The 18,670-nt window shown below is 53.2% G+C and overlaps 1 protein-coding gene across 1 annotated transcript; it reads right to left on the bottom strand.

Moving 5' to 3' along the window:
• Positions 1-217: 217 nt before the first annotated feature.
• Positions 218-16,932, bottom strand: FBXO28 (F-box protein 28). The gene is made up of 5 exons (XM_073556394.1): positions 16,605-16,932; positions 13,998-14,107; positions 3,981-4,119; positions 2,437-2,632; positions 218-2,076 (listed from the first exon to the last, which is right to left on the bottom strand). The coding sequence occupies exons 1-5, from the start codon at positions 16,776-16,778 to the stop codon at positions 1,685-1,687; spliced, it is 1,011 nt and encodes a 336-aa protein (XP_073412495.1). The 5' UTR covers positions 16,779-16,932; the 3' UTR covers positions 218-1,684.
• Positions 16,933-18,670: the final 1,738 nt, after the last annotated feature.

Genomic DNA, 18,670 nt, shown 5'->3' with positions numbered 1-18,670 from the left:
GGCAGAGGGAAGGGAGTAACGATGCCTGATGTTTGGGAACACACAGATCCGCGGAGGTGCTGCAAACACTAAGCGGTAAACTCTACACCATTTCTAAAAGCGCCGCTGCAATATTAAATGCTTGCAAGTGCTTGAATGCCCATAGATGACGTACACCCGCTCCCCTCTGCAAGTGAAACCTCTCCCGGGGGACGTAAGAATTTAGGTCACAAGGAACAAAGGTATAATATATATTTATACGGATATATATACGGTGTATACACAATTCAAGTCTAAGTGATGTTTTACAAAGACTGGATTTTGTTTTTTCTTCAGACATTAGTGAATCATAAACCAGTATCCAGCACTGAACTCAAATTTAAAGGGACAGCGTCACAATTACCATTCTGCAGTTTCCTCTCAAAAAAAAACAGTCCAACGTCTGGATGTTACACGTCTGTTAACAGGAAAAAATAGGCACTGAGGAGTTCGCTTACCTAAAACCAACGGAACATAAATAACACTCATGGGGGGACAGGGTGGGGTAAGGTGCTAGGTATAGAGGAGAATCCTAAATTATTCTGCTCCTACGATCAGCTCCTATGACAGCCGCAATGGAGCTAGTTCATTGCTATGATGTCATGTCTTAAAGGGGAAGTTTAGAAATTACACAACAGACGCAGCGATTCTGCCGGCTGAGCGGTCCCGTTAGGTACTGCTTTGCCTCGTCACCCTATAGCCATGATCCAGGAGATAGAATGGCTGCGTGGTCTATGTGTAGGCACCAATAACGAGTTTGTGATCAGCGAGGGTCCGACAACTGAGACCCTCAACAAAAAGAAAGAAAAAAAAAAAAAAAGCCAGTCTTGTAGCTTCCAATGGAAGCAGACTGGAGCAGAAGGGGCCTGGCTTTATTCTTGAGACCAGTGGGATCTCACCTATTGGACCCCCCATCAATAAAATAGCAAAAATCAGCCACACTGCCACTAGCATTATCCCTGGATAGCAGCAGCTAAGGTATAGAGTATCAGCACGTCTGCAAAAAAAAAAAAAAAAAAAGGAAAGAAAAAATTCTAAATTCTCCAAAGCGTCTTCAAAACGGAACCATGAAAGTGTAGAACTCGGTCTCCACGGTGACAGACTACAAACAAACCCTGTGCAGTCAGATTTTGCTGTTCTCTACTTTCTACCTTGTAACAGACGACAGGGTTTGTTTGTAGTCTGTCACCATAGAGACATATTGATCTGCACAGGAGGTGTGTACAAAACCGCAGCTTCATATCTGCAAAGTTATTCTATACTTGATGCATTGGAATTTTCTTTTGGACAAGATTAGAGATGTGTGGTCAGTATGTTATAGTGCAGCAGAAAAGACCCCCGTCTATGAAATAAATAGGTTTATCAATAAGGAGACCATCCATTCTGCCAGAATATAATGTAGTGAATTGTGCTGTGAAATTGTTTCACTGGATCCATCAAAAGCATTAAAATTTCCAATGTAACCTACCTACTAATGGCTGCAAAATAAGAAAAAAAAAAAAAGTTGAGTAACCTGCAAGGTGCTCATCATCTTGTGGTGGCATTGAACTGCATGGAAGGGTAAAGTGAACCCTACAACAAAACAGCGGTGCAGTTCCGCCCTGGTTACCCACCAGTAACCAGTCCAATAACCATGCCGCTAGCTAAAAGTTTGTTTTTTTAATAGTTACTTCCGGGTTCGGAGACGCTTTGATTTCCTAGGACAGTCCACGTCCCCCACTACTTTCTTCCGTTTCCTGGGGGAGTCATCGCTAGGTCCAGCTCCGGAGGGGCCTACCGCACTTTCCATCACATCCCGCAGTTTGTGCTCTAGCTCGGCGAGGCGCACGTTCTGCTCGCCTATGATTTGGGTCTGTTCTAGCAGTTTCTGGTCCTGGTCTTGAAGCTGTTTCTGCTGCTCCTGTACCTTGGTGCGGAGCTCGGACATCTCCCGCCTCAGCACGGTCAGGCCCGCTCCGTTGGCTTTCACTTGCTGTACCAGTTTCGTTACCTCCTGTCTTGACGGGTTTTGCTTGGAGAACAGCTGCATTGTACTTAAGGTGGTGGAGGGACCTGGAACTACGGAGAGCAATAATTATTAATTACACATAGTGATAAATTGCACATTGCAAGGCTGTTGGGGTATGCTGGGAGTTATGATCCTGCAACACATGGAATGGTACAAGTCAACCTCTCAAGACCAAACCAAAATAAGATTGTCAGCCCCAGATATTGCAATGCTGGGGTTGGCGGTGACGTTGCAAAAAAAGGGGATTTAAAGAAAGCAAATTGTCCCGCTGGAGCAAGCCCATTCTAACCAGAGATCGTCCCTTTAATTTTTTGCATCATGGTAATGTGGCCTCGATGCATTGCTCAGTCACTTACACGCCACGTCTAAAGGGTTCACCATTAAAAGGGATGAGGAATTACTGAAATTACCTGGAGGAGAGCCCATGAGACGCCCCGACACTTCAGAGCCGGGTAACTTCTTTTTAAGAATCGGAACAATCTTTTCATCAAAATATTCCATTGCCATCGAGGAGATGTCCCGTAACTCTTGTAGGACCTCGTGAGCTCGCTGAGGGGATCTTGTAGAATTCACGTATCGTAGTACATTGTAGATTTCATCAATAACCTGCATACGAGAGCGCAGCGGATTAGTAACTATACACCAGGCCCAAGTAGCGTCAGCGCTGTAGAGTAGGTGCAAATCGATGCTCATGACCCCGTCCACAATAGTACTGTGTGGCTGATGGTCGGGAGACTTAAGAATCGTCTCCTACCTGATGGCATCCTGATCTTCTGATTGGCCGTTAAGATGTGACGTCACGACAGGAAGACTGATCAAAAGAAGAGCCGCGGTTGTCTTCAGCTCATATCTAGTGGTTACAGATTACTGTTGTGGCCATCGATTCGCACCAATTCTGCAGCTCAGTCATATGTCCCATGTGTGGAAGTTCATTGCTGTCCCTGGTCTGACGCTCTGCCTTGTGATCCTAGAGACGGCCACGTGCCCTAATTTTACATCCCTTGTGACTTGCTTGCAATCCAAAGACCAGATGAGAAATGCTCAATGGCCGTGTATAAATCGGAATATCACTAGTGCCTAACCTCAAACCGTGCCCCTATGAGGGGTTTACTACAGAAGAGCCACAAGTCCAACTATAAGATCTTTACAAATGCACAAAATGTATTCTTAAATTGTGAAAAGGGATAAGGTTTCTCCTTGTGGAGAGTGACTTGCCACGTCTGGCATGCCAGTATGAGGAGACAAATGCTTTGCATGCTCCACTGGGAAATTAAATATGCAAATTATCTCCAGAGAGGACTTGAACTCTAGCGCCCCCTAATAGAAGGAGCAATCCTCCAAGTCAATATCAACCTTTTAACGAGCCTTGCAATAAATTAGATCTCATACTTTGCACTGACGAGATGAAGCACCGCGAAACACCGTGTCTGCAAACTGGGATTCTGGTTTGGCTTTTATCCCAAGTCATATTGCAAGGCTTGTTAAAGGGTTGATATTGTCTTGTATGATTGCTACTTCCAATAGGTGGCGCTAGAGTTCAAGTCCTCTTCCTCTCTGAAGAGGCGATTTACATATTAAAGCGGTGAAAGAAAGTTTCATCTTCACAGCATAAAGGACACAAATAACATCAGGCAAGGCGGACAATGACACCTAGTGGATCTACGGAGCAGTGCGGGAGGATGCTGATTTTATGCTTCATTCCTCTCTTGGACGCCTGCAACAAAGAAACGCCAACGGCAGGAAGGAGACGACGGCCGCCCTCGTTCCTTGCATTGCTCTGGCTGCTACTAGTTAACCCCAGATGGGTTGTGTCAGATTAACAGGATTTCTTGACTACAAAAAAAAAAAAAGACAGGAAAAGACTCTGCACTTTGCTACCATGAGTAATTGGAGCCCCAGCACATGCGACGTCAGACCACGGATTCCTTTGCCGGTGTCCATGTTCACTTCTCACCTTGCCTGGGATGAAACAACACAGATTAGAGTCCACGTATTTCATGAACGTCATGTTCAGCAGTGACAGCCGGGTCTCCACAGCCGCCAGGATGTCCGCGTGCCGAGCCAGCGAGTGATTCCTCCTCTCTGATTCTCGCCTGTGTGAAAGAGAAGGGGGTCACTAAATCAGATTTACCAGTCACGGCAGCCCCCCGACTACAGCACGCACACCATCAACCCGTTACGTACTGCAAAAGTTACCAAAAGAACACCCGTCATACACTGAGAATAGCCGGCTACCGGCAATATAGAAGCTTCACAGCATCCAGCAAACATATATTTACAGCACGTTCTGTACATCCGCTGAGAATGCGCATGGGGACAAACTGTGAACTTCAGCAGAATAGTGAGTGCAGCTCTGGAGTATAATACAGGATGTAACTCATGATCAGTAATGTATGTCCACAGTGACTGCACCAGCAGCATACTGAGTGCAGCTCTGGACACACCCTGGAAGAGGAGGAGCGTCGCAGCTGAGCCTCTGCAGGCTGGGGTTTTGCTAAGCTCCTGGGAAGGGAGGTTTTTTTTCCTGCAAGGACTTTCCATCTGCCCCCTTCCCAGGAAAGAGGACTCTCCTTGGGACTGAGCGCCGGGGCTGTGCCCCTGGCTCCCACCCTCCGGCAAGCCAGCTGGGGGTGGGGGGCCTCATCCACCACCAGGAGGCCCAAGGCACAGCCAGCCAGTCCCAGGGATGGGGAAAAAGCGGACCCCAGGGGGCCGCAAGGCTCCAGGGTCTGGGACCCCCGAAGTGAAGGCTGTGGCGGGCCCTTCCCCCGGAGGTGCAGCAGCCGGCAGAGGTGAGGCGGGGCCCCCCCTTAACATCTGGGGCTCCAAGGTTGCGGGAGAGCCAGCTACCACCTACGCCTCCCGCATTCATGCCCACCTCTCCGAGTACGAGGAGGCCGGCAAGCAGCTCAGGAGACTCCGGGGGGAGTTGGAGGGAGCCCGGGTCATCAGTAAAAACAGGCTCCCTGCCTCAAAGAGAGCGGAGGTCACCGCCACGGTCAAGCGGCTGAAAGGGGAGATTGGGGCCCTGGAGGACCGGCGAAGTACCATCATGGCCGGCAGCGGCCCCTTCCAGGAGAAGCTGCAGAACGAGGACCGTTTCAGGGCCATGGCCGGTGGGTCTCCTGGGGGGTCAGGAGTCCCCACCCAGGTGGAGGAAAGCGAGGAGGAGGAAGAGCACACCACACCCGGGCCACCTCCACCTGAAGACCTGGCGGACACCAGCGTGAGCCAGGTAACATACAGTGGGATAGCCCCCGAGCAGGTGGCCCTCCCGCTGGACTCCAGTAACGCGGAGGAAAGCGGGAGCGAGGGGGAGGATGGAGGGAGCGGGAGTTGTTCTGAGGGGGGCTGCCTCATCCTTAAACAAGTACGGCAGACGGAATCCCCAGCACGGTTTGGCACGCTGTTGTTTGGGTATGAAGTCTGCCCAGAGGATGAGGCAACCGGGAAGAGGAGAAACAGGAGGCGCAGGCGTAAGGCCTCTGAAGGCGTGGAGGAACAACTGGTTTTTGCTCCTCTTCCCGGGGCCCCTCTGTCCCGCTGTGTGGAACCCGCTACCCAACCCGGCTCGGGCCCTGTGGTGGGTCCGCAGCGAGGGAGCGGGGAGAGAGATGACTGTTGTGACCTGACTGTCGCATCTGGTGACAGTTCAGACCAGGGCAGCGACATGGAGGTCGGTGCTGGTTGTGGTGGTGGTGTCCAGGCTCAGCCCTCGGTGGCAGGGGGGGCTGGCCTGGCACCAGGTAAAGTTGGTACAGCCAGGGCCGCACCTCCGGCGGCGAGTGCTGGGGCTTCTGGGCCCCCCACGTACGGATCCGCTAAGTCTGGATCGCTAGTGGGGGTCCAGAAGCCTAGGAAGGGCGAACAGAACATCAAGCAGCAGCTGAGGCGGTGCAAAGTGCTGGTCGCTCCCATGTCGGCGCCTGTGGTGAGAGTGGGGTCTCCGGCACGTCGACCCAAAAAGGGGTCCGTGCAGGGGGCTCCGCCGCCGCTGGGCGACGAGGGGGAGTGGCCGGCCTTGCCTGTCTCAAGTGGTGGGCATAGGGTGGCGGCGGTGGTCCGTGAGGGGGGCGTGGCCTCCCCGAGTGTTGCCCGGCCTGCAAAGGCTGTGGCGTGCGGGGGGGGGGGGGCATGTCCTCCTCGGCCGTCGTCCCACCCGCTGCGTCTGCGTCACCCGGGGGGGGTGGCCTCGCAAGGGGTGGCTGTGACTGGCGGGGGGGCGTGGCCTCGGCGGTCACGGCTCCGCCCGCTGTGCTCGCGTCACCCGGGGGGGCCGTGGCCTCGCAAGGGGCCGCGGCTCTGCCTGGGGTGGCTGCGACTGGCGGGGGAGGCGTGGCCACGGCGGGCCCACTGCCCTCTGTCCCGCCCACCCTTCCAAGTAATGATGTGCTGCCCCCAAAAGCTGGCAGGGAGTTGTCGGGGTCCCCGGCCCACCTACCTTCATCTGAGGGTGCGGGGACTCTGGCGCTCCCTGGCAAGCCGGCGGTGGGGGTGAAGAAAAGTGCAGGGCAGGGAGCGGTGCCAGTGGCCATCCCTGCCCAGAGCAATGAAAACTCAACAAAAGAAAAAAAAAATGGAGCTGAAACCAGGAGCTGCTGTTGCTCCTAGGCCCAGCCAGGACAGAGTGCATGATGTCATCAGCACTGAGGCATTTAAAGGGGCAGCAGCGCTCCTGGACAGGAGCTGGAGTAGCTCCCAGCAAGAGAGCTCGGGGCCCCCAGCAGGCAAAGAGAGGAACTGCACTAGTTCAGGAAATGTAAATAATGTAAATAATGTAAATATTGTTGCTATGAACACCAATTGTGCGAGTGAGAACGAAAGCGGAGTGGACATATTTGAGGAGATGTTTGCTGAAGTGAATGGTGATATGAGTGACATGGATGAGGGAGTGAGTGCTACTGTGAATGTGGGTGACTGTGCTGGAGTGAATGCAAATAATAAAAGAGTGACTGGGAGGACGAATGAGGGTGCTGGCACAAGTGGTGGGACGGCTGGCCCGTCTGCCCCTCCGGCCGCGAGACCTCAACGCAATTATGCGGTGGCCGCGGCTGGGGGTCGGGGTGGTCCTGGGGGGGTCTCCTCGCCTCCGGGCTCCAGGGACGGCGTTTCGCACCGCCGTTTCCTGGAGGCTCTCAAAAGGGGAGAAAGGTCGATAGTGGTAGAGGGGAGGACAGTGGACTTGTCTTTCTGGATAGAGAGACACGGCCTTGCCGCCTTCCAAAATCAAAGGGAGGGAGGGACTGTTTGGGCTCTCCCCACAGCCGGGCAGGGGCCGCCAAGAAGGAATGTGGTCCGTCTTAGGTGGGGGGGGCAGTGAAGCTTGTCCACCTAGGAGCAAGGTGGTGGAGCTCCTCCTTAGGATGGGCTTCGGGGCAAATGACATCTTTGCCCTGATACATCCTTCGGCATCCCGCTTCTTCGACGTCAGCTTCGTGCGGCCAGAGGGGCTTGAGCTCTTCTGGTCGAATTACGAGCTGGTGCGAGAAGAGCCCGGATGGCGAGACTTCGTGGCTCAAGCGGTGTCTCGCCAAAATTCCGTCAAGCGAGTGACCGTGGTTACATGTAACGAGTCACTCGCAGGCGTGGACATCATGACGTGGCTTTCCCGTTACGGGGAGGTCACCGAGGTCCCAAAAAAGAACAGGGACGAATTCGGCATCTGATCGGGAGGCTGGACCTTTATGGTTAAACTGAAGGTTTCCGGCGGCACGGTCACCCACATCCCTTCCTCGGCGTTCCTGGGAAGGGACAGGATCCTGATCTTCTACCAGGGGCAACCGAAGGTCTGCCACAAGTGCGGCGACCCCACCCACTTCAGCGCCAACTGCAAGGTGCAGAAGTGCGCATTGTGTGGTGGGGTAGGTCACCTGGCCGCCTTGTGTAAGGATATTCGGTGCCACCTGTGTGGTGACCTAGGTCACCCTCTCAGCCGCTGCCCTCGCTCTTTCTCTAATGCCGCCGCAGGCCCGGTGGGGGGAGACCGTGGGGGGGCAACCCCCGGTGGCACTTCTGCTGTGACAGGTGGTGGCGGAGGAGGAAGGGCTGAGGGGCCAGTGAGGAAGGGCAATGCTGCAAGGGGCCCCGCGTACCAGCGGAGGCAGGGGACAGGTGGAGCCTCGGGCAACCGGGGTGATGCCTGCTCCTCCCTCCAGGCCCGTGGCCAAAGCCTCTGAGGCCCTGGGGGAGAGAGCGGTGAGTGAGGAGATCAGGAGGATGGAGAGGAGAAAGCGGCTGACTCAGACGACTCCTCTCCTTATGAAAGTGTCGACGAGGATGTCAGAGAGCAGCCTACAGCATCAGGTGGCAAAACCAGGCGTGCCAAGCGCAAAACGGGGGGGGGGGGGGGGGAAGAAAGCTGACAAGCCTTCAAAGTCTCCCCCGCCCCCGATCACCAGGGTGCACACGGAAGGGCCCGCTGACCCCCCTCTGATCAGACTCTCCAACCGGTTCAGCGCCCTCGGAGGTTTAGATGATGAGCCGCCAGACGAGGGTGCTGGGCCGGGGGCAACACCGGAGGGTCCTTCAGGGGATGGCGGAGTCCGTCCCTCAGGGGGCACTGTTCCTCCTGAGGGGGGGACAGACCTGGAACCCGGGGGCGAGGACACCGGGGGGGGTGGGATGGACACGTCGGGAGCTTCCCTGAAAAGGAAGGTGTCTGACCCCTCCCCAGGTGGAGGTGATAGCGGGGCAGGGAAGAAACTGGCCATCCAGCTCGATCACCCATGATGGCTGAACTCGCCCCGTTGACGCTGGCGTCCATTAATGTCGCCAGCATTAAGTCAGATGCGGCTCGCTTCACGGCCTTTGATTTTTTCTCCCGGATTGAGGCAGAAATTTTATTCTTGCAAGAGACCAGACTAACAGACATGGGGGCCATCTATAAAGCACGGAGGGAGTGGAGGTGCGGGCCCTCATACTGGTCCCTTGCGGCCGAGCCGTATAGCGGGGTGGCAGTCCTTTTTAAGACTGCAGCTGTTGAATGCCGACGGGTTACTGAGTTGGAAATGGGGAGGTGCCTGATCCTAGATGTCTTCATGAGGGGACAAGAGCTCCGGCTCATCAACATCTACGGCCCACAATCCAAGTGGGACCGCAAATGTCTCTTCGTGAGGATCAAGCCCTTTCTTTTTACGAGCCGGCAGGTGGTCTTCGGTGGGGACTTTAACACCATTACGAGGTCCCGTGACCGGGGGGGTCCCGGAGATCGCCTGGCTTATGATAGCCTCGCGTTGAATAGCATAGCCAGTGAAGCTCGCCTGGTGGATGTCCACATCCGGCACACCCCAGGTCACGGGGGTTTCACCTACCATAGGGGTAGCAGTAGGTCTAGAATAGACAGGTTTTTTTTGAAGGAGGACGCCATCTTTTCTGCTGTGTCCGCCGTTGAGGTGGAGTTCTCCGATCACTGTCTAATTTTCTTTTCTCTGAATGTTGCAGAGACTCATCGGATGGGAAGAGGGCTGTGGAAGCTCAATTCGTCCCTGCTGGAAGAAGCGGAGGTGAGACAATCCTTCGAGGATTTTCTTCAGAGCCAGGTACCGCTGTTGGATCTCTGTAGTAGTAAGTCAGAGTGGTGGGAGATCTTCAAAAAGCGGGTGGCGGGGTTCTTCCGTCAGCTCTCGAGCCTCAGGAGTCTGAACAGGCACCGCTTGTACCAGGCTCTGGGGAGGAAACTCGAGCAGCTTGTCTCGACTGGAGGTGACCGTGAGGAAATCTCCAGAGTGAAATCTTTGCTCAAGAGGTGCCAGTATGATAGACACACATCTTTAGTTTTTGAGAGGGACTTCGGGAAGTACCGCTCGCCCGACCCTTACAGAAACTGTAAGATGTCAGTGAATTGTAAGATGGTGACAGGACTGATCGACAGTACGGGGTCCCTGAACAGATCCAAATCAGGGATCCTGGAGGTGGTCAGATCCTTCTACTCACACCTCTTGGAAAAGAAGGATCTGGATCGGGAGAGGATGTCGGCTTTCCTGGCTGAAACCATCCCTGAGCCAGGGGGTGATCCCTCTCTTGGTGTTTTGGCAGAAGAAATCAGGGAAGAGGAAGTGAGACTGGCCATTGAAGGGCTTCGGCCCAAGAAATCGCCAGGTCCGGATGGCTTAACATCCGAGTTCTATAAGACTTTTAGGGACTCCTTGGTCCCCCTCTTGACAGGGGTATTTAATGAGTGTCTCTCCTCGGGCACTCTTCCCGACTCAATGAGGAAGTCAGCCCTCATTATTCTGTCAAAGGGTAAGGATCCGTCCCGTATCGAGAATTGGCGTCCCATAGCGCTTCTCGATACGGACCGGAAGGTTCTGGCCAAGGTGCTGTTTAATCGGCTGGTGAAGTTTGCACCCCGGCTCCTTTCAGGGGCCCAGCATTGCTCTGTTCCAGGCCGCAGTACTTTTAGTGCTGTGCTCGGTGTCCGAGAGGCAGTGGAGCAGGGTAGGGCAGGTCACTGGAAGGGGTACCTGCTGTCATTAGATCAAGCGAAAGCTTTTGACCGGGTCAACCACGAGTACCTCTGGTCCGTCCTTTTGAGGTATGGTCTGCCTGGGAGGTTTGTAAAATGGTTAGAGGTCTTGTACCAAGGGGCTGAGACTTTTCCGCTGGTGAACGGTTGGTCAGGTTGCCCTTTTGAGGTGGGTTCTGGGGTCCGTCAGGGCTGTCCGCTGAGCCCGCTTTTATATGTGTTCGCAATCGATCCCTTCCTAAGGAGGGTAGATCGTGGACCGTTGGCGGGAGTCGGGATGGACCAGGCGGGCTCTGGGTCCTCTCTGAGGGTGGTGGCGTATGCCGATGATGTTTCCCTTTTCGTGTCCTCGAGAGGGGAGGCGGATTGGGTCATGTCGGAGGTAGTGCGCTACTCGGAGGCATCCGGGTCCATGATCAACCGGGATAAGTGTGAAAGTCTCTGGCTGGGAGGAGGAGATCCCAGGTTTGGTCTCCCGGGCACCCTTCCAGGGCCCCAGGCCACAGTCAAAACTCTAGGCATCGATTTTGGCCCCGGGGATTACCCCCAGCAAAATTGGGAGGGCAGACTTAAGATCTCCGCCCAAAAGGTGGACCAATGGAAGGGTTGGTCTTTAACCCTGAGGGAAAGGGTTGCCCTGGCTAAAGGCTTTCTGCTGCCTTTATTAATATACCTGGGCAGTGTGTGCATCTTGCCGGAACCTCTCTGGACACGGGTCTATAGCCTGTTCTTCCAATTGTTATGGGGGAATAGGCTTAACCTAATCAAGAGGGAGGTTACATACCGTACGAGGAGACTAGGCGGGTTGGGTATGGTCAACCCGGTGGTGTTTCTAGTAAACACCTTTCTTAAGACTAACATCTCCAACCTCTGGCTAGAGAGGGCTCCTCCGTGGGTAGTCTCCTGCAAGGGTTGGCTTTGGCCTTTCTTCCAGGAATGGGAGACAGGAGGGCAGGTGAAGGACCTACGCACACCTCATGGGCATCTCCCGGCTTACGCTACCCCGGTTCTGAAGGTGATCCGCCGGTGGGGTCTGGGAATGTGGGAAATCAGGACCATGTCGAGGCAATGCCTTGACAGGAGGGTCCTGTTGACCCATTTCCAGAAGCCCCTGGCCCTTAAGGATTGCCCAGGCCGGGATCTGGAGGTCGGGCTGGGGCTTTTAAATTCCAAGCGGATCCCCATGAAGTTTTGGGACTTGACCTGGCGTTGCTTCCACGGGAGGCTGTATGTAAAGGATAACTTGAAGTGCAGGAAATCCGATGATCGGGGTTGTCCCCGTGAGGAGTGTGGCGACGTGCTGGAAAGCATGGAGCACTTCCTGCTTCAGTGTCCCTTTAATGCAGAGGTGTACAACAGGGTGGGTGCTTCCATACGTTGGCCGCGGCTGGCGTCCCTCTCCTACGCTGAGTGGGCCTATGGAGCATTCAGATCCCTGGGTGGCCGGGAACCATGCACTTTATTCCTAGTCAGTGTAGTGGTTAGGTTCTACACTTGGAATGCACGGTGCCTAGTTTCAACGCGGAAAAAAACCCTCCCAAGGGATGAGGTGGTAGGAAACATCTTGGGTGACCTGGTGAAGGTCCGTTCTTTGGAGTTTGAAAGGTTGGGTGTGAGGAAGGCCTCTTGGCTTTGGAGAGGCCTCTCCTTTTAAAAACGCACTCAAGGGAGAGCTAGCTCCGTGTGAATGAGGGTAGGGATAGCATAAGTTTCACTGGGTGTGTTAGGGACAGAAGTAGAGGCAGATAGGGACAGGGAGGGACAGGCACTGAGGGACAGATAGAGAGTTAGTTATGATAAGTTAGGTAGAGTAGGGACAGGAAGGGACAGATAGGGACAGTTTCTTTAGGGACAGAAGCAGGGAGTCTTAGTTGTTGAGGGACAGGGTGAATGAGTTAGTGAGGGACGGGGCCTCGAGAACTCCTTTTCCTGGTGGAAGGCTAAAGCATGCCACTCTAGTCTTTTGTTTTGGAAACATAGAGCATTGATGGATATTGGGCTTGCAGGCACTGAACTTGGGCCTGTAAGAAAAGTTTTGAAGGGTATGGTGTATTTAGTAATGATGCATAGGATGTTATGACATTATATTTAATTGGTGTATTATGTGTTATATTGTATTGTATGTTATTATGTGTATGTGTTATTATTTTCTTTTAGTTAGAGGGCATGGGAGGGTATAGTGAGGTTGGGAGGGGGGTGAATGGGGGAGGTGAGAGTGAAAAAAACCAAAGGACCCCAAGTCAAAGGGAAGTGGCAAGTGGAGATGGACCATGGAGGAAAAAGGCATGCTGGAGCACATCGGAGGCAAATGGTGGAGGGTTTTTTTTCTTGAGGGGCATAAAACTTTCGTGCTCCTCAAGTAGATGTGATAAGGCCACGAACTTTTATGGACCTTGTGGAGTGATAGGCCATGGACGTATATGGACCTGTGGTGAGGAAAAAAGGTGGGGGGGGGGGGGAAATTAAATTAAAAAAAAAAAAAAAAAAATTTATAAAAAAAAAAAAAAAATATATATATATAATAAAAAAAAAAAAAAAAAAGGATAGGGGTGGTAAGCTCGGTGGCGGTTCTTTTTGCCAAGTTAATGGCTAAAGCTAGTTTTGAGGCAGTATGGGCCGGAAGTATTTCTTTAGTTATTTGTATATAGGTATGGGTGGGAAATGTGAATGGGGTGTGAACGGGTACGCATGAGGATGAATGGATTATATCTGGGGTTATTTTTTAAATTGTATAGTGTTGTTGGAGAGTTCCTGCTGGGGGCCTTCCAAGCTGGAAAGCTTGAGGACCACAAAGGACATTGCAAGTTTTGCACAGGCGTTGTATGTTTCTGTATGGTTTTGTCTTGTTTTTTAGTTCTGGAATGTTGTTTTTGTCTGTCTTATGTATTATGTTTTTGATATTTTTATAATAAAAGAGATACAGGATGTAACTCATGATCAGTAATGTAATGTATGTACACAGTGACTGCACTAGCAGAATAGTGAGTGCAGCTCTGGAGTATAATACAGGATGTAACTCAGGATCAGTTATGTAATGTATGTACACAGCGACTGCACCAGCAGAATAGTGAGTGCAGCTCTTGGGTATAATACAGGATGTAACTCAGGATCAGTAATGTAATGTATGTGCACAGTGACTGCACCAGCAGAATAGTGAGTGCAGCTCTGGAGTATAATACAGGATGTAACTCAGGATCAGTAATGTAATGTATGTGCACAGTGACTGCACCAGCAGAATAGTGAGTGCAGCTCTGGAGTATAATACAGGATGTAACTCAGGATCAGTAATGTAATGTTTGTGCACAGTGACTGCACCAGCAGAATAGTAATAAAACATTGATGTATATCAGCCACATTCTTGTGGATTCACCATCCCTTATTTGTATTTTTGGAAAGCAGATGACTTGTATGTGAACATATAAGGAATTTTCTTGAGTTTGGCAGAGTTAAGAGTGGAATACTGCCTGTGGCAGGGATCCCGTGAGCAGGGACTGATGGAGCTCATACCTTGGCAGTTGTGTCTTGACCTGCTTCTGACACAAGCTGTGATACCGCTCCACTCGCAGGAAGCCTTGGTTCAGGATGCGCTGACACTCCAGATCCATGCGCTTGCAGACCTATAAGAGAGCGGATATGAGAAAGGTGACCTTCATGTGTGTACAACACCTGGCTGCTGCAGGAGCCCTCCCCCGTCGCTCTGCACTATTGATCTGCAGGTCAGTTGTGCCGTCCTGAGTCGCAGGCCGGAGCTGCAGTGGATCTGGATGGAGATGAAGGTGTTCATGAAAACTACGTTGAGATCACACGACCTGCAGACGATCAGCACAGTAAAAGAGCACCCAGCACTAAACTACACAATCCACGTAGGAGTAAAGAAGGGGTGTGGAGAGTGGTCTCCGCAGGGTCTATGGAGAGTCCAGTTGGTGGCTCACACTAGCAGTGTATTCTATGGTCAGCCATTTTTCTTTTTGCGTGGCTTCATGTACTATCATATGTCCTGAAGAGGGCGGTGTTGTTGACATTTCTCGATTTTTTAGTACTGTTCGGGTCTGGCTGTCACAAAGGACTGGGCGCAGGATCAGGGCAGCACAGACCATTTTACTAAACTCTCCATAGTCCCAAAACTTCTTACAAGGCGAAGATTTCCTTGAAGTGTAGCCATGTGTCTGAGCCGCTGGTCACAGGTTATGGATGTTACCAGATGGCCATTGTGAAGGTCCACAGCCCTGATGTACGGCCACCGTGACGTCAACGATCAATATCCTCACAGCAAAGATTAGGAAGAAGATGAAGACGGCATCAGCAGGTCACCGTCACCAGGTGGCGCTCAGCTTACGCAGGAACACAACATGCTTACCACTGCCAAACAGGACAAGCCGCAGGGGCAACAACGACTAGTGCACATGAGGAGCCGATCCCAGGAATAACACCCGACACGGGGCCGACTGGTGAGACTAAAAGATCCTGCAAGGTGACCCCCCCCAATCACATCACACCTGAGGACCACCAGGCCTGTGATCATACATGGGGCTAAATAAAAAAAAGCATGTCAGGAGCTCAGCGAGAGCGCCCTCTATAGGTAGTACTGCCTCCCTGTTCCCTGTCTCTAGCCCTACAGATAAGTGCAGATCGCACTGTACTGCCTCCACTTGAGGCACGGATCAATGATAGACAGCTGTGCAGCAATGTGTATGGAGGAGGGGAGGGGGCTTTATTTTACATCAGATAGTTGTTGGATAACTGATCTTTTGGCCGACAACTATTCCCCCCCACCATATATAGGAATGCACAGCTCCTGTGCAATTCAGGAGGAGTGCTGCCAACCCCCTCTGTCCTCCTCCTTACCGACCCCCACCTACCTGCCTCCCCTCCGTCTACTTCCTAACCACCATCCCCAATCCAGACCCCCTTAATCAACCCTCCCCACAAAACCTATCCTATGTCCATTTCTTCTCTACTGTCCTCCATACAGACCCTCCTCCTCCATCCACCTCCTCCCCAGCGTCCTCCCCGCAGGCCCTCGACCACCTCCTCCCCAGCGTCCTCCCCGCAGGCCCTCGACCACCTCCTCCCCAGCGTCCTCCCCGCAGGCCCTCGACCACCTCCTCCCCAGCGTCCTCCCCGCAGGCCCTCGACCACCTCCTCCCCAGCGTCCTCCCCGCAGGCCCTCGACCACCTCCTCCCCAGCGTCCTCCCCTTCTCTAGAGATCCCCTTCCTCCACTTCCTATTGTTTGGCCGCTGGAACTTACCTCCCTGCTCCTTATGCCCCCTGACAGTGTTGTGTTAGGGGGCTGTCGTGAGGTCTGCTGCACATCAGACAGCGGACCCCTGTGTATCTCGTGTATGAGGGCCTGTATGATAGGACTGAGCTCCGCTGCAAGATACCACGTCCTGTACAGATAGGAACTGGTATGGAGTCATATGTCACCAACGTTTTTACCCTTATCCCCGTGAATGGAAAGTGCAGAAGCCCCAGCTCCGGCCGCCATCGATCACCTGTCACATACAGATCCAATTATCTGCAACGTACAGACACGTGTGATCTCCCGCCGGCCGCACCAGCCACCGCGGGCCCAGTATCCCCCCCGCCGGCCGCACCAGCCCCCGCGGGCCCAGTATCCCCCCCGCCGGCCGCACCATCCCCCCGCGGGCCCAGTATCCCCCCCGCCGGCCGCACCATCCCCCCGCGGGCCCAGTATCCCCCCCGCCGGCCGCACCATCCCCCCCGCCGGCCGCACCAGCCACCGCGGGCCCAGTATCCCCCCCGCCGGCCGCACCAGCCACCGCGGGCCCAGTATCCCCCCCGCCGGCCGCACCAGCCTCCGCCAGTGTCCATAAACTGACGCCATCTTCCTCAGGTTTTGGCTTTGCACCGGATTCCCCTCCGGTCCACACCAATGCTTGCTGTCAGTGAGCAGAAACCTTCACATTCATTGTTTTTTTTTGCAGGTTCACTATTCTGCTCCTCACAGGTAAATAATACAGGTCCCATTCACCGACAGCAAGCAGAGGAGGGACACGGTGCAGCTTTAGCCCGTCCCCTCCCCCTGGCACGGTGAGAGGTTCTGCAGCAGCTGTGCCCGCATACCCCGGATGGCGCCCCCCCTCCTCACCAGGCGCAGCTGGCTGATCTCGTCATATGTGAGGAAGTTCAGGATGTTCTCGATGGCGACGATAGGCAGCCCGAGCAGGGAGTTACTCTGGGGGAGCTGGTGTCCGGGGGAGGAGGCCGGAGAGGAGCCCCCCGGGCCGCCCTCGCCGCTCCGCTCCTCCTCAGCCGCCGACATCTTTCTCTTCCTCCTGAAGCGCTTACGTCCTGATATGACGTCACTTCCGGTGGGTGTATGGGCGGGGACTCCTTGCGTGTGGGCGGGGCCTCCGGCGCAGCCCGGTGTGAAGCGTTGGCTCCGCGGAACCGCTGCTGCCTGTTCACACAGCCGTGCGTTTTCCTTGGTTCGATGCTTTATTGGAAATAAATGTGCACAAATGACACTTTGTGGTCACATCTTACACGGAATCTCATTCCATATCATAGATCTCACCCAAACAAGAAATCCCGCATCTTTCCCGGCTGAGGCGGCCGGTAGCGACTGATCTGATCCCTCTGTGCCATTAACTGAAGACTGGGATACGACAGACGCTGGGCGGAAGCGTGCCACAAATGCCGCCCAACGTTGCCCATGTCACATGATCGCCAATGTGTTGTCATGACAGCCGGGGGGTCTGCAAAAGACCCCCATCCTTGTTATCGCAAATCTCCTGATCTTTCATATTCAGTCATTGTCCAGAGTGTTGTCACTCTTGAAATTGTTCCAGAAAATGAAATATTCCTCCCAGAAACTTACTGCCATTACACACGTTTTGTTATACACGTATTTATTACAGAGAAACAAAGGCAAATTGTGCATCACTTCACACAAAAGACCCCAAAATTGTGGGCAAACAATTTTCTTTCCAGCAGGTAAGGCCTGTTTCACACATCAGTTTTTCCAGATCAGTCAAAATCCGCCAAAAAGTGAAAATGGCGGATCCGCTAAAAATGTGTAAAAACGGATCCAGCGGATGGGACGGATCCGGTTTTTGATGGATCCGCTATACGGATTTTTGTACGGATCCGTCCCATCCGTTGGATCCGTTTTTCCACACCTCCAAAATGGGATGCTCCCAAATATGGTTGGATCCTGGAAACTTGGGAAAACTATATCTAGGGTGTTGTCATACAAAATCTTTGAAAGGTTGTAGAGCTAGTGGCAGCGATGGAAGGAGTCAGTGCGAGTATGGAAGGAGTCAGTGCGAGTATGGAAGGAGTCAGTGCGAGTATGGAAGGAGTCAGTGCGAGTATGGAAGGAGTCAGTGCGAGTATGGAAGGAGTCAGTGCGAGTATGGAAGGAGTCAGTGCGAGTATGGAAGGAGTCAGTGCGAGTGTGGAAGGAGTTAGTGCGAGTGTGGAAGGAGTTAGTGCGAGTGTGGAAGGAGTTAGTGCGAGTGTGGAAGGAGTTAGTGCGAGTGTGGAAGGAGTTAGTGCGAGTGTGGAAGGAGTTAGTGCGAGTGTGGAAGGAGTTAGTGCGAGTATGGAAGGAGTTAGTGCGAGTATGGAAGGAGTTATTGCGAGTATGGAAGGAGTCAGTACGAGTATGGAAGGAGTCGGTGCGAGTATGGAAGGAGTCGGTGCGAGTATGGAAGGAGTCGGTGCGAGTATGGAAGGAGTCGGTGCGAGTATGGAAGGAGTCGGTGCGAGTATGGAAGGAGTCGGTGCGAGTATGGAAGGAGTCGGTGCGAGTATGGAAGGAGTCGGTGCGAGTATGGAAGGAGTCGGTGCGAGTATGGAAGGAGTCGGTGCGAGTATGGAAGGAGTCGGTGCGAGTATGGAAGGAGTCGGTGCGAGTATGGAAGGAGTCGGTGCGAGTATGGAAGGAGTCAGTGCGAGTATGGAAGGAGTCAGTGCGAGTATGGAAGGAGTCAGTGCGAGCAGCGTCGGACTGGAACACCTTGGGCCCACCAGAGAAAATCATTCTTGGGGCCCACTATGTAGCTGCATAGAGTTAAATACCAGACCACCAATTATGCGGTAAAACACGCTAATATCCGGGTATAATATAAGGTTGTACATGTCTTAATTATGTAGCAGGAGTTGGGGTAGCCCCCTCATAGAATATAAAGCAGCCCCCTCACATAGTAT

Source organism: Dendrobates tinctorius, unplaced genomic scaffold (assembly GCF_039654945.1).
Source record: "Dendrobates tinctorius isolate UK_male_01 unplaced genomic scaffold, ASM3965494v1 ptg000232l, whole genome shotgun sequence".
Taxonomy (NCBI): Eukaryota; Metazoa; Chordata; class Amphibia; order Anura; family Dendrobatidae; genus Dendrobates; species Dendrobates tinctorius.
This window is presented reverse-complemented; position numbering and strand designations above follow the sequence as displayed.